General features: G+C 28.9%; 1 protein-coding gene across 1 annotated transcript in view; it reads left to right on the forward strand.

Moving 5' to 3' along the window:
* LOC136978947 (pseudouridylate synthase RPUSD2-like) overlaps positions 1 to 11,689 on the forward strand; it is a 48,723-nt gene extending 37,034 nt beyond the window's left edge. The window contains exons 9-13 of the mRNA XM_067274792.1: positions 2,271 to 2,324; positions 4,716 to 4,807; positions 4,904 to 4,989; positions 5,083 to 5,287; positions 11,609 to 11,689. Of these exons, the coding sequence (XP_067130893.1) occupies positions 2,271 to 2,324; positions 4,716 to 4,807; positions 4,904 to 4,984 (227 nt within the window). The 3' untranslated portion in view covers positions 4,985 to 4,989; positions 5,083 to 5,287; positions 11,609 to 11,689. The remainder of the gene's footprint in view (positions 1 to 2,270; positions 2,325 to 4,715; positions 4,808 to 4,903; positions 4,990 to 5,082; positions 5,288 to 11,608) is intronic.
* Positions 11,690 to 15,648: the final 3,959 nt, after the last annotated feature.

A 15,648-nucleotide genomic window follows, 5' to 3' on the forward strand; every position in this document is an offset into this window, starting at 1 on the left:
CTCTTTCAGCAGCTCTGTTGCCATTTGCTTTGGCATATTTTATTACCTCCAATTTGAACCCAGCTGAATAAGACATTCTTTTTTTTTCTCCAGACATTTTTCAAGGATTTAAAATACAGTAGAGCGTCGATAAGTGGAACCAATTGGGGACTGGGGTCCTTCCAGTTAATGATTTGTTCCAGTTTCCGACTTTGTACGAAAAAATACATTAACCTGTCCGATGTTCAAATTTTTCTCCGTTGCGTATCGCTTCCTGTTGAATTTTTCTCCGTTGCGTGTCGCTTCGTGTTGAATTTTCGTCGATTTTAAGCCTAACGAAAATTTTTATAATAATCATCGAGGCTATCGTATCGTTAAAAATTATTTCTGCATTTTGTACAAACAAAATAAATATATTAAAGAATATAAAAAACATGAAAATTATACTTTAGAAGTAAATTTAGTATCAAAAACATTCGATTCAGCACGACACAGTCCAACTGAAAATCATTCCACTTTCCGGCCATTCCACTTACCGACGTTCCACTTATCGACGCTCTACTGTACTAGAAAATTGAAAAACTTGCAATGTTGTTGATCATTAAAAATTCTCGAGAGACAACTGTAGCTGTACGCTATATTTTTTTTGTTGTAAATATAAATTTAAGTTTAGTTTAGTTTCTTCTTTCTATTCTTTGTCTTATTTCCTGCTAGAACTCTCTTATTTTATCTTTCTTAATCCCTGTCCCTTGGGTGGGATTACTGATTCCAAGAAATGTGCAGTAGAACAAAAGGTGAAGTAAGGCCCTGGGGCTGGTGAACAAAGGGGAGAGGACAGTCTTGGTCGAAAATGGTTACCTGTCGAGTATAAGACACACCATGATTTTGAGCCCTAATAAGTAGTAAAAAAAGTGTGACTTATACTCGTCAAAATACGGTAATTCAAATTTAAACGTTAATACTTTTTAAAAAGTAAATGCAGATTTATAAAGCGTACGGTTTTATTATACAGTAATATACAAGAGTAATGCAACTAGTTTATTGTTAAGAATTTTTTCTTTTTAATCTTAACAACGTCACATTACAGTATTATATGAATCTTTGACTATCACAAAATATTTATCAACACAGATCAGCACAATCCTAATGCTACAAAGATGTGAGAACTTGTGTATTTTTGTGGTATTATTCTACACAAAGCTATCACAATTATCTCTCTAATTTGGAAATGATTTCTCTGTTGTCTGTCTCTATATGGAATATTAATCCCCTCAATGCATTTTTTTTTTTTTTTTTAATCTTTATTTTCATCAATCATCATAAATGCATTTTGGGAGTTCCCAAAATGCATTTATGATGATTGATGAAAATAAAGATGAAAACTAACGAGGAATTATTTACTATGACATCGTCACAATGCAGGCTGCAATTTTTAATCACATTTTTAATTTTTTCTTTTAAAATATATGCTCTCCACCTCAAATTAGTATTATAGTGTCTTGCACCTGTACATCATACGTTTTTGTTAGCAATGGAGTTGTGTCAGTCATCTATTAACTGCTTTCAGGGGAAAGTTTTGGATTGATATAATGTGACTTTTGGTTTGCATCAGAATTTCGTATATAGTTAAACAAGGTCTCCTGCCCCTAAGCTTTCTATATCTGTTCTTGACTTTCACGTATCTAACTCTATTCACAAGATTAAGGAAGGATGGACAGACATACTGATAGATGACAGTGGAAATTTATAGGTCTACAATTTTTTCAAATTGCAGCCCAATAAAAAAGGAGGATGAAGTAAGACAGTCTTCTGAAGTTTTGTGATGGTTTTTCAGACAGACTGATCTGTGTTTGGCTTCATATTTTTATGGTTAAGAATCATTTTTGTCACATCTTTTGCAAGAATAAAAGTGCTTAAAATGCTTTTCTGCTCAACAATTACTACTACTATGTTTAGAATACATAACACACACAATTGCCATTTTCAAAGACTTCTACTTCACTGTTATCTACTAGAAAACTTTGCAACTCTATAATGAAAGACATATAAAAGCTATGGTATGTATTTTCTCTAACCAAATTTTGCTGTAGAAATTGAATATGTTGTATTACTTTCATAGCATTACTCATACATAAATTTTATTTGTATAAATTAATAAACTATAGAATTTATCACGTTTAATGGTTTTTAAGTTAACAGATAAATGTGGAAATATATTTTAATAATTTTTTTTGTTTAATAAATAAAAAGCATTCATAAAACTTATAAAATACTTAAAAAATTATTTTTAGGCAAACCTCTGACTGGAAGAACTCATCAAATTCGTGTACATTTACAATATTTAGGTAAGACAATTAAAATATACAAAAGTTATCAAAGATTTTGTAGCATTAAAGAATTTGAATATAATTCAAAATGTTAATTTCACTTTGGTGTTATTTTATCTGAATAGTTATTTGAGAGGATTTAAAAAAAGAAAAGGTTACATAATTTTGAGAAAAATGACTTCAGTTAGTTCCAAATTTTGTGTAAAATTTTGATTTTATATATTTATATGAATAATAGGCTGTGTGTTTTAGAAATGTTTTGAACGTGGTTAGAATAGTTTAATCTTTATTTTTTATTGTTTTGTTTTTGTGTAAAAAAAAAGATGCTTTAAGCCCTTGACATTGCCTATCTGTATTGCCATGAAAAGTGCTTTTACATCTCTTTGCCTTGAAAGATTTTATGAAAATGTGAAAGTATAAAAATACATGTAAGGTACTGATATAAAGTACAAAATAAAACTGTCAGAACTCTAGAAAAATACTAAAGAAATTTTTATTCTTCAAAAGCTAGTTTTTTCAATTAATAATGATAAAATGAAAGTTTTAAGACACTTTAGTCAGTTATTTTTTCCTATTTACTGTAATTCATTCTAAAATATCATTTTCATAATCTGATCATAATTTTTTTTCCTTTTCTCATTCTCTTTCATTCTTTTTGCTTACTTACTCTTGATGCACTTGCTACTCCATCGTTTTAATTAATTAATTTTTTAGTCAACTTTCTACAGCAGATATAAATGTACTTGACTGATTCAACTTTTTATGTGAGTTTCATATACAGTCAAACCTGTTTTTATGCGCTCTTTTTATGTGTGCGATTTTTTTAATGCGAATTTTTAATTTGTGCGGTATAGTTGGCGACTAGTCTCGTGCGATTCGTCATGTCTTACGTTGACTTATTATAGCTAAATAAACTTATTATAGCATAAATGCACTTATTATAGTAATATTATTGCATGAATATGCAAAAAATGAAATAATTTACTTTTTAAGTCAACAAAACACCACCTGGACAAAAATATGTAAAACAGACGATAGACCAGACGATGCAGTCAAGTGCTGACATCTGTTGTCAATAAATTCTATTTCGTACGGTTTTGAGTTATTTTCTATGTGAGACTTTTTTTATGCGGTCCCTGTTGACCGCATAAAAAAAATATTTTTTAAATTGTGTCGCGAAAACTATTATTTACAGCCATTCGTGAAGTTTCGTGAGATTTTTTTTATGCGTTTTTTTTAATGCGGTCCCTATCCCCCGCATAAAAACAGGTTTGACTGTACTGTAGTTCATTCAATACTAGGTAATCTGCCATGTATTTTCAAATAAATTTTTTTAAGTGGCACATTTTCATTAACAATAGTGAATAGTGGTTAAAATATTTACTTGTGAAAATGTAGTTATTGTACTACAAAACTGTTAAGTTGTTTTACAATGCATAATTTTCAGCATGTAGTATTGCAGATATCACAGAAATAACTAAAATATTAGCTTTTCAGTTCTGTGCACATGTAAATTTTCTCTTTGGTGAAAATAAAGATTTTTGTAAATGGTTAAAATGATTGTTGCATTATTATAGCTCAAGCTAGGATCACTTTATACTTATATCTGTTTATATCACTTTCGTACTAACATTTTAGATATATCAACATTGACCAAAATTTCATTTTTCTTTGTTTGGTCTTAGCCCCGTTTATTTATTTTTTTATTATTTTTCTTTTTTGTAAATAAATTAGAGCATAGTGTTTTCAAATGTAATTGTGTAATAGTAATTACATTGATTGACAGTGATGTAAACTATAACGACAGTTAAATGATTGCATAATTTTAATTACAGATATAAAGAATTTGATGTTTTATGGAATATAGAGAATTCTGAACCAGAAAGCTTTCTGGTTATTTTTAAATATAAAAATCAAATTTTGCTGTATTTTTCTTGTCCAATATAAAGCTGATTTTACATTTTATTAGTTTAAATACATATAATAAGTGAGGAAAGTGTCATTTCCAGACCAAAGAATATCAGTTTGCACATTTATAGTAAGCTAAATTAAGCATCATTACTAATGGACAAAAAGGTGTTCTGCTAAACTATTTTATTCATTTGATGTTAGCAAAGTCTTGAAAACATTACCTTTGAACTAGATTATTTTTGGTAGTTTTCTCTATTGTCTAAGTTCTAATAAATCTAATGGTAAGAGCTTCATTATAATTAAATTTTAATGTAAATCTAAATTTCTTTATTGTGTGAATATTCATTTACATATTTGGTTTATAATCAGATAGAAAATATTGATATTTTAAACTAAAATTTAAACTTTAAAATAAAATGCATTTATTTTAAAATGATAATTTGTTGAGTATTTTTATATATTGTTTATATTTCTAAAAAGTTTTATTGCTTTATTTAGGTCATCCTATAATAAACGATCCACTTTATAATACAGATTGGTATGGACCATATAAGGGAAAAGGTTGCAATTATGGAAAATCAAAAAAAGAAGTAATAAATAGTTTGAGCATAACATAATTGAAATTTGTTTGTATTATTTTTAAAAATAGAGAATTTAATATAGCTTATTTTTAACTAATTGAATAGCTAATTGAAGATTTGGTTTTTAAAAGAATATCAAGATTTTGGAAGACTGAACCATCTGAATTTTCAAGGAAGACAGGTTAAATTTACTATAACTAAGTATTTAATAGTAGGATTTATAGAATTTCATTAGAATAACAGCAATAAAATTTACCAAAATATTTTAATTGAACAATTTTTACTTTTACAGATGAAAATGTAAAAATAAGCCAGTTATCATCATTATCACATTATATAAATTTAGAAGAATATTTAAATTTATTAAAAGCATATCAGTTTGATGTAAGAAAAGTAACAAGAGAGCCTACATGCAAAAGTTGTCTGCATATAAGTACAGATCCAAAACCTGATGAACTGATGATGTTTTTACATGCTTATGAGTATAAGGTAAGTTTAAAAAAACAATAAAGTAAACTTAATGTTTATTTTTCAATACTTTATATAAGGTTATAAGCAAAATTAATTAATTTTTCTTTTTAATTTACATACTGTTTTTAGTTATTTCTAAAAAAATTTTAAACTTTCATGAAAATGTTTAAGCAAACTGTAATAAGCAAAAGTCTTTACAGCATATTTAAATTTGTTTTTAATAATCTTTTCCCTTTTATTTATAATCTGTATAAAAAATATGTGGTAATATAGTTTGATTAATAATAACAACTTTCATTTGTAGCAAAAGTATGTATTGATTATTTCCAGTTTGTATATTATTGGTTATGTGACGGTATTAGGTTCCTTCAAATGAAACTTAGACTGTAGTGGCACCACTAACAATGTTGAGGAAGAATAAGGTACCACACTCTAATCCAGTGAGTGAGTTGTTCAGCATAGTTTGAGATGTGGAAAATTAGCAAAAGCATGGAATGTGAAGCCAAGCTGCTCTGGATACATCAAAGTGTGCTCAAAAGGCTGTGATCTAGTTCCTATGCAAGGAAGGCATAGAGTCTGTAGACATTTTGTGGTGCATGCAAAATGTGTATGGCAAAGCATGTTTCAAGCAAAGTACCATATTCAAATGTGCAAAAAGTTTAGGAGTGGGCATACGGAGATGGCAGACCTTTCCAGACCTGGAAAAATGTATGTTGTCATGACTGACTACAGCATTGAAGCAGTGCACTATTGCCACTTGAGTATTGATGAAATTGATCATACACTCCACATCATTGCCATTTCTGTTCACACCGTACTGAACAAACATTTAGGTTATTGCAAGGCTTGTGCACACCATTAAGACCATTGCCTGAATGCTGGATGGAACTATTTTTAGATTCTTCAGGCCCTGAAGCAAGAGTACTGTATCCATAAATTCTTACATGTACAATAAATCACATACTTGCATTGGTCGTCCAAGTCTGTTTCATTTGAAGGAACTAAATAATTTATGAGAATGTAATAATTTTAAATATTTTATGAATTTTTTTTAGAATTATAACTTACAATTACAGTAATAGATTTTGCATGATTCAAAATCAGTTTTCACTTTAAAAATAGCGACAGACTCATATAATACCATGGCATAACATTAAACATTAAAGATTTTTCTAAATTTTTTAAAACATTCATTACTAAATGTGGTTGTGACCTCTTAACAAACTGAATAAGCTAATTACATATTTTATTCTATGCAATAGTGAATTTTATAGAAAACTACCATAAACTTTACATTTGAACTAACAATTTTGTTGCTTTTGTTTCAATCTTATACAGCCATTTCTAAGTAAGGAATTTAAACTAAAGTTGCATTCATACAGACACATGTAACATAATTTAAGCAATGTAATATGATGGCACAGACCAGGAAGCCATTTTGAGAAAATGATATCATTGCATTGGAATAAATCCAAATCAGTTTCGACAGAACAAATGTTAATTCAGCCAATCCAAATTGCCCTGCCATTCTGTATCCCCACAAGGACCACAGAAGTAAATTTTCTATTTATACAGTTTTAAAGTAAAGCATTTTTAAAATGTTGATATTTGATTGGCTGAAGAATTGTATGAACATTTTCATGTAGCATAACAAAGCATATGTGACCTTGGTGTAACGTAATGTAAGAAGTGTCTATCTGAATGCAGCTTACAGATTATTCTTTTTCTATTAAACCTGTTACGATACTCACTTATTTAGTTTGGCTAATTTTGCTTTTTTCCAGTTGCCTCTTTAATTTGTCGTAAGGTCTGTTCCAAATGCTATGTAGATTATCGGAAAATTCAAGATGGTTATTTTGCTTGGAATATAATACTATGTGTTATTTAATTATAGTTTTATTTTTATTAGTGCCTTTGAATGTATGTATATACTTTCTCTGTATTTATTTTTATGTCTGATCAGTTTTATGCATATTCCTACTACTATTTTTTTTAGTTAAAAATTATTGCATTTTTACTTTCCCTGCTCTATTATATATAACAGTGAGAATATATGGCAATTTGTCAAAAAATAATCCCAAGATTTTTCATTTTTGGACTCGGGACCTTGAAACATTGAGAAATGCAAAAAAATTCAGGGATTTTTTCTGTATGTATGGATGTTAGTGTGATGGGGGGCACAACTTTGTTCATCCTCCTTGAAATTTAATAACTCTTGTGCTTTTTGTTGAAAATTTCTGAAATTTTCAGGGAGGTTTGTTTATTAGGGAAATTTATGCTATTACATTTTGATGGTTAAAGGTCGAGGAGATAAAGAGAATGGCGTGTCATTTTTCGAGTTAAGGTCGGACTTAACAATGATTTTACTCATTATTAGCATTTACAATTCTTTTTATAAACCTCATCTCTACCCTCAAAATTAAGCTTTCTGTCATTTTATAATAATTAAAAATATAACAACATATGGTGTCATCAAAATTTTAAATGTTGCCAGGAAAGTTAAGCAACTTGCTGGATATTTATTTTTTTTTTTTTACATTTTATAATGTGAACATTTGGGGAAAAAAAACTATATTTAATCTTTAGTTTCTTACTTTTTAACATATTTCCATACTTCAAGACAAGTTTGTAATCTTTAAAAAGAAATTTATTTATATTCTCATTAGTGAGGATGAAGCCAAAGTTTTAAATGCAAAAAGTGTACGTTGGATGTTGTGCCGCTTTCCTGTAAGCCTAGAAGTTTGACATTGGTGTTTGGAAAGTTAGTGGAATCGTGCTTGACATTCCAAACGCCATTGTCAAATTTCTAGGCTTACAAGAAAGTGGTGCCGAACATCCGACGTACACATTTTCACGTTTAATACTTCGGCCTCAACCTCGCTATTATTTTGATGATTTATTCCTGTAATAATTGAGTCTATTAAGCAGTAACAAAAATGGTACTTAACTACTTAACTAAAGAAAGAAAAATTCATGAAATAATTTTTAAATTTTCTGTTGGATTAAGATTGAATTCTTTAGTATTAAACTTGAACTAATTGAACTTTAAAATATTATTTGTTTACACTGTAAAAAGCAATATTTGTGTGTGGAGAAGTAGGAGTTTCAATTTAATAGTATTGAAGATACTAATAAATTGAATGCTACTTTATAAATAAATATCTGGAAAATAGTAGGTATATTTATATTAATATCTGAATTACCTTTACAGTCAACTCTTGATTTATCTGGTTGTAGATTTACTATGGTTAGTGATAGAATGAGCATACGTGTAAGAGTTGTATTGTTCTCGATAGGGTGTGTCTAGTTGTTAAATTTAGTGAAGTATTAATTTTTTTAGGTTAATGTACTGTACTTTTTATAATTTTCATAGTTACATAACATAATTAATGTTTGATTAATTACTGTAATTGTAAGTTTATTTAAAATGTTATTGTGTAATTGGTAATGAGCTATATTTTTCATATTGTATTGTGCATTTTACTTTAAATTTCAATACAGTAGAATGTTGTTTATCGAAATCAATTGGGGACTGGGGTTGTTCGGATAACTGATTTTTCGGATAACCGATTATGTACGAAAATATATATTAACCTATCCGATGTTGAAATTTTTCTCTGTTGCTGTTGACTTCCTGTTGAATTTTTCTCCGTTGCGTGTCGCTTTCGTGTTGAATTTTCGTCGATTTTAAGCCTAACGAAAATTTTTATAATAATAATCGAGGCTATTGTATCATTAAAAATTATTTCTTTATTTTGTACAAACAAAATGAATATATTGAAAAATATAAAAACAAAAAAATTAGACTTTAGAAGTTAATCTAGTATCAAAAATGTTCAATTAAGCACGACACAGTCCGACTGGAAAGCTTTCAGTTGGCTGGCTTTTGGATAAATGACGCTCTACTGTATATCATAAGGAAATTAAACAGAATGTTTCTTATTATTGCACACACAGTAATTTTTAAGTAATTTGAGGATTTACTGCGGAATTTGAAATGCCACGGTCTACAAATCCTCCATTACTCAGCTATATCGGAAGTCAACTGTGTTTGAATTCTCACTACAGTAAATGGTGTCTTACAGTATCTATTACAATGTCCAATTTGAATAATCCAAATATAAAAAATTTCTTTCAAGTGTATTTGTGAAGTCAATGTTGCAAAGTAGTAAGCAGGATTCCATTTCCAGCATTTGTTTTTGTTGTACTGTGTATGCATTTTCTATAGTTACACACTTTAGTGATCTTTTATCAACAAGATTTAAGATTGTAATGAAATTTTGATCACTAAAAAGTTTATTCTTAACAGTTCATTACAGTAGCCCACTATTTTTTTTTTGTTTATTTTCATTGTTGTTTCATTTTTATGTAATAATATTATAATATAAAATGGACAGTACCATTGCATATTCATTATTGTCAAATAGGTGTAAATAGCTTTTTGGTAATGTTTTAGTGTCATTTGAGGAATTTGGATGGACTGGAACAAACCATCTGGACAGGCCATCTGGCAATTTTGGCAAATATCGGTATCAGAGATGTCAGTGTACTCTAGGACTGGCTAGAGTTATACAAGAAATGCATAATTTTAGAAATCTGTTAGAAATGTCTTCTGTATAAAAATTTTAACCATATTATTAACAGAAGACATTCAGATCAACCAATTGAAGATGTTACTAGAGTATAACAAGTGTATTATCATCATTGTCTGTTGCATATGTTGTAGTATTCAGTTCCTATTGTGTTGGTAATGTATATTGTAATCATTTATAATTGATTATAGTAATATATTCGAATTTAAGCAGGTGGAAAAACTGGATTGTCCAAAATAAACAAATAAACTAAATCTTGATGAATCCGGCTACAAATTTATTGAAACAAAAACATTTTCAATCAGATTTTACTGATCATCTTCAGTTACAAGCTTTTTGAATTCTTTGGAATGTATTAGAATAGTAAAACTTAGATATGTAGAAAGCACACAAAAAGTCACACTGCCTCAGTCACAGAGACGTGGGAAAACCTGTCCAACGCCTTGTGGGCATTTTACAAAATGTAATTTATGAGCATTTTATTAAGAATTACATCTTGTGAATTTTCTGAAATGTTTGATATTAATTAATTTATTTCGTTTTACAAGGTTTAATTTTCCATGTTTATTAATTATTACATTTTAATTATTAATTCTTAAAATTTTTGTATTTGCAATTGTAGTATTGATAGTTTGAATTTGTAATTATACATTCCAAAGAATTCAAAAAGCTTGTAACTGAAGATGAACAGTAAAATTTGATTGAAAATGTTTTTATTTCAATAAATTTGTAACTTGATTCATCAAGGTTTAGTTTGTTTATAATATATTTAAATTAACCTAATTACTTACAACGTCCTACCCTTACCTCCTATAAAATACAGTTTGACACAGAATTAAAGAAGGAAAACAATCACACACAAATTATTCCCAAGAAATAATTGTTTAAATAAATATGGGTAAAACTTTGATAATGTGCAATCATTTCACTATCCAAACCAATCTTTTGTATTATTCTAATATGAAGAATAACACTGTTATTCCAAAAAATACACCACCACTAATACAGGTAATGCAATAAAAAATGTTTACATTTACACACACAAAATTTTCAGTTAGAATGTTCTCATTAATTTATAATCAACTATGCTAACTAAAATATATCATTGAGAAGAGCACCTTGGAAAAGATGTGATTGCAATTGAATCCAAGGTAAAGACATCATTTTGTTCATTAGATGAAGAATGTGCTGTTTTTAATTGTGAAAATTTGTGATTTATTCTTTGCTCATATCATTAACCTCCATTTTTTGGTAATTTTGAAACCTTTGTCATGCTTTCCATTTCGACCAATAAAATCCTATAAAAATCACCCATTTCTTAAGTCTTTTATCCTAAATTTAGTTGTCTCTATCTATTTTCTTGGAGATAATTTTAGTGCTTTTGTTTTCCTTATTTAATTCTGTGTTGGATGAACTATATTTTATAAGTGGTAAGGGTAGGACATCCCAAAATACCCAGTTGGTAGTATGTTTTCCTTTAACTGAATGAGATTTTTTAGGACAGTTTTTAATATGACAACAGGGCTAAATTGTTTCCAGTCCAGTCCTGAACAAGTTAGAATTTTTCCTATTAGTAGTAGTGGGAAAACTTCCAGATATTTGAATTGTTTTCAGGAATATATTAGATTTGGATAAGTGTCTAACTGAATATCCAGTAAGACAGTCAACTTAATAGATGTATTTGGTTTTGTACTAAATTTATAATGATATTTTAATGTTATTTAAAAACTCATTATTTTAATTTTAGGGAAGAGACTGGAGCTTTCGAACACAAATACCAAACTGGGCAAAAAAGGATTGGAATGAGAACTAAAATATTAAATATGAATTTTATTACTTTGTCAATTTTTAATTCAAATATACAGAAAAAAAATTCTTATTAAGATTCTATTTTTATATATTTCCTTTATTTTTAATTGCCATTTAAAAACACGGTAAGACAGTATTAATTTAACGAGCAGTCAGGGTTGCATAATGACACGAGGAATATTCAACTGTAATCAAAATGATATTTGACACAAAGAACATTCAAACTAAACAAGTGAAAAGATTGGAAGAACTATATATTACTAATTTGCATATCATTAACGTATATTATTTTATTAATATACTGGTGGTTATGGAAATATGTTGGTACTCTGCAGGCTTAAAGCCTGCAATTTCTTAATAAATGTGTGAGGCCCACCAGAAACCTACGAAGTTCCCTTATGGTCACATCTAGAAAAGGTTACTCATCACTGATATAGAGAATCATACAGTTTTCTTGCCGTGGATAGTTACACTATCCAAAAAAACTGTGTGATTGGAGAAAGATGAATGTGATGTCATTCTTGCAAATAAGATGTTTGCCGATCGCTTAGAATGCGCGAGTCGTAAATGTCATTTTTGTTCTCACCATGGTTAACTCAAAATTTAAGTGGGAAATGATAGTGAAGTGTTAGCTAATGTTGGAATAAGGGAAAGACTACGTTCTTGAGGGAAATACAATATAGAATGTATTAATATATAATCTTTTTATTTAATAAATTCTTAGTACTGATATCTAAGTGTTGCCATAAGTTCAAAACCGGAAATCGGGACATTGTAATGAGAAGGCATTGTGGTAAAAGATAGGTAGCATTAGGTAGACTTTGGCTACCCTGGAATATAAGCGAATAATACTAAAGGAACTAATTTTATTGAATTATCAATTATTGAAACATTACTATTTGTTTGACTTACATATTTCAGCTAAGTTTTTCTTAGCAAACTAGGTTGCCCCATTGTTGGTGTGACTTGATTGATATCATTAAAAATAATATCTTCTTAATTCCACAGAGCGGATAGAGTAAACAAAATAAATAAATCAAAAGCTAGACAGTGACCAGTTGTAACCATTAATCCATCAGCGATGATTGCACGAAACTGTTGCACGACACGTGCACCACTGAGAAGTACGCGTGTATGACACGTACAGCCTACAATTTTACTGTTTTTAATACAAATGGAATATTTTTGGGATGAAGATGGATAAATCGGGCCATTCCGGAAAAGGGTTACCCTAATGTGGTAAGTCACCTCCTCCGCATAATAATTTATACAGTTTACGTTTTAATAAAACAAATTTTATATATTTTATCCAATAATTTTGAAAAATAATCCAATAATTATGTTATGAGCATAAAATTACATGTAAGACAATTCTTGAGATTAAACAGTGTTCAAACTATGGAGATGTGAAACGTATCCTCAACTTAAAAGAAAAAAGATATATAAGCTATTAACTACGGTACTAAGTCTGCTTTTTTAGCCCCTAAGTGTGCAATAAAGGCAGTGGAGGAGCAAACACTCTGAGGACTCCAAGCGCAACCTAGTTATTAAAGCCTCTATAATCTAGAAATGAAGTATTGTTATCAAATCAATGTATTACTTAATTGCAAATAATTAAAAAAAGACGTGATAAATATTACTAGTCTACTATTAAAATACTAAAAGACTATACTATTATACTATATAAATACTAAAATACTATTAAAAGTTATAAAAGAAGAAACTTTCTTTTATAACTGTTTATACGCTTTCCAGCCTGACAAAATAGAGTCTGTCTCCTCGAAGTTAACTATCGTCCTTTTCCCGAAGGCTTTTTACATTTCTAACCTGTCAAGTTGTTTCGGCCGAGGCACTATTTTCTCTCAGTGGCATCTTTTTCATTTTTAAGGAGTGATGAAATTGTAGGGTTCTTCTAAATCCCTACAATTTCCTCACAATTCTATTTCTTTATAGATGGAACAGAGGGCCCCATGGGTATGTAACTACCACACCGTGCGATAGAACTGCCTCGGCCGAATATTCGGAAAGGATAGATATCTACAAACTCTTTGATATAAGGACGGAATGAATATAGATAGTCCATTTATATGTTACTGTAGGCCTATAATCATGCAATTTAGCAAAATCGCCGTAGAAAAAAATTGACGTTATAAACATAGATGACGTCATTGTTTTGTTACAAAATATATTTTAAATTATCATTACATTACCGAACGCAGTTTAGTAAAATCATTATAAAAAGTTTTAATTGGCATAAATTTGAGCTTTTGTAATCCTAAGTAACATTTTGAATAAAATTAAACGACAACTTTTGGAAAACATGGAAACCTGATAACCACAATGAGAAAGTTAATCACGTCTTTATGAATTTTTAAACAATGCAATCTCCAAATATTTAAAGCTCTCGTCTGTCTGTGTCTGCATGTGATTAGATAATCAGTTCTAAAGTTAAAAATATCATCATCATTGATCAATTTATCTAATTTTATAATCCTGTTATGGATAAGTTTATAAAAAAATTCATTAAATTAGTATACCAGGAACTAGTAAATCTAATTTTAGATTATTATTTGTATCTCTATTTTAGTTTTATCTTGAGAAAACCGTGTTTTATATTTTCTTTCTTTCTTTCGTAGACACAATGTAGTGACGTAGATTAAAAAACAGTGGGTGAATTTTTCATCCTTCCGAACCAACCGAATAAAAGGATGAAAAATTCGCCCAGTGTTTTTTAATCTACGTCACTACATTGTGTCTACGAAAGAAAGAAAGATCTCTATTTTATTCAAACATCATAAAAAATAATTATAGGAATGATCTTAGCTTGAATGTTACATTTCTAACAATGAAAATTCTTTTCTGTATATAGTTTGCAGCAAGAAAACTCTATTAAACAATTGTAAGAAATTGCACGGTAACATTTATTTACAATTCATAATGCATTGAAACCCAAAGATTTTTCAAGAGGAAAAAAAAAAGTATTAACAAAAATGTAGAAATGTTTCAAATATTTTTAGTCATAGAATATGAGGTTTTCCTGTTAAGAGGGCAATGCAATGCAAAAAAAAAAAAAAAAAATAGTGTATTTCTATAGTAAATTTCACTATTCCTGCTATCATGATATTTTGATAAAAGGCAATAAAACTTATTCCACATATAGATTCTTTGTTAATGACAATTTCTCATTCCTCATAACACTACTAAAAAATATACAATCATTATTGTCATCCTACCTCAACTATTGTTCTCATTGCTAGTTAATTCTGCCGATTATTTTTAGCATCAAGGTTCAAAATTTTTTTGAATTTATGAAATATATTATTTACATTTTTGAAGTCCATCCCTAGAGATTTCTTAGAATGGCACTGATGAATTTATATAGAATGTCTGCACTCTCACCTTTGAATATACAATTATTCCATTTGCTCTTCAAATGTCGGTATGACTGACTCATATTGCAAGAAAAACAAAACTGAAAGATATACTATCCTGATTGCCCAATCCCAAACAACTGTGTCACAAAAAAAGATGACAGGAAAATACTAATCTAAACAACTGAATTTTAAAGAATTTTATATATATAATTACCATATTTGATAGCATTTAGAATGTACTCTTTCCATCCCAAGAAGTGCATTCTCTATGTCATCAATTATCGTATCTGTTAAAACAGCGGTTCCCCAGTGGTCCGCAAGAGCTAAAATATGGTCCGCGAAAGATTTAAAACTTTTATTCATTTTAAATTATTATTCCCACATTGATACAAACTGAATTTAATTTTTACTAAAAATGTTATGTTTTCTATTATAATAGTACTGTTAAAGCATGTTACTCTTGAGTTTAACGATTACTTATGTTAAAAGTTTTGATTAAAGTTTATTTTTAGATTGACACAGTTCATTTTTCTTGAACCCTGTGTCCATGCTAACAACAACGAAATCAAAGTGGTCCCTGGTCAAAAAAAGGTTGGGAACTGCT

Source organism: Centruroides vittatus, unplaced genomic scaffold (assembly GCF_030686945.1).
Source record: "Centruroides vittatus isolate TY-2023 unplaced genomic scaffold, ASM3068694v2 contig_564, whole genome shotgun sequence".
In the NCBI taxonomy this organism is placed as follows: Eukaryota; Metazoa; Arthropoda; class Arachnida; order Scorpiones; family Buthidae; genus Centruroides; species Centruroides vittatus.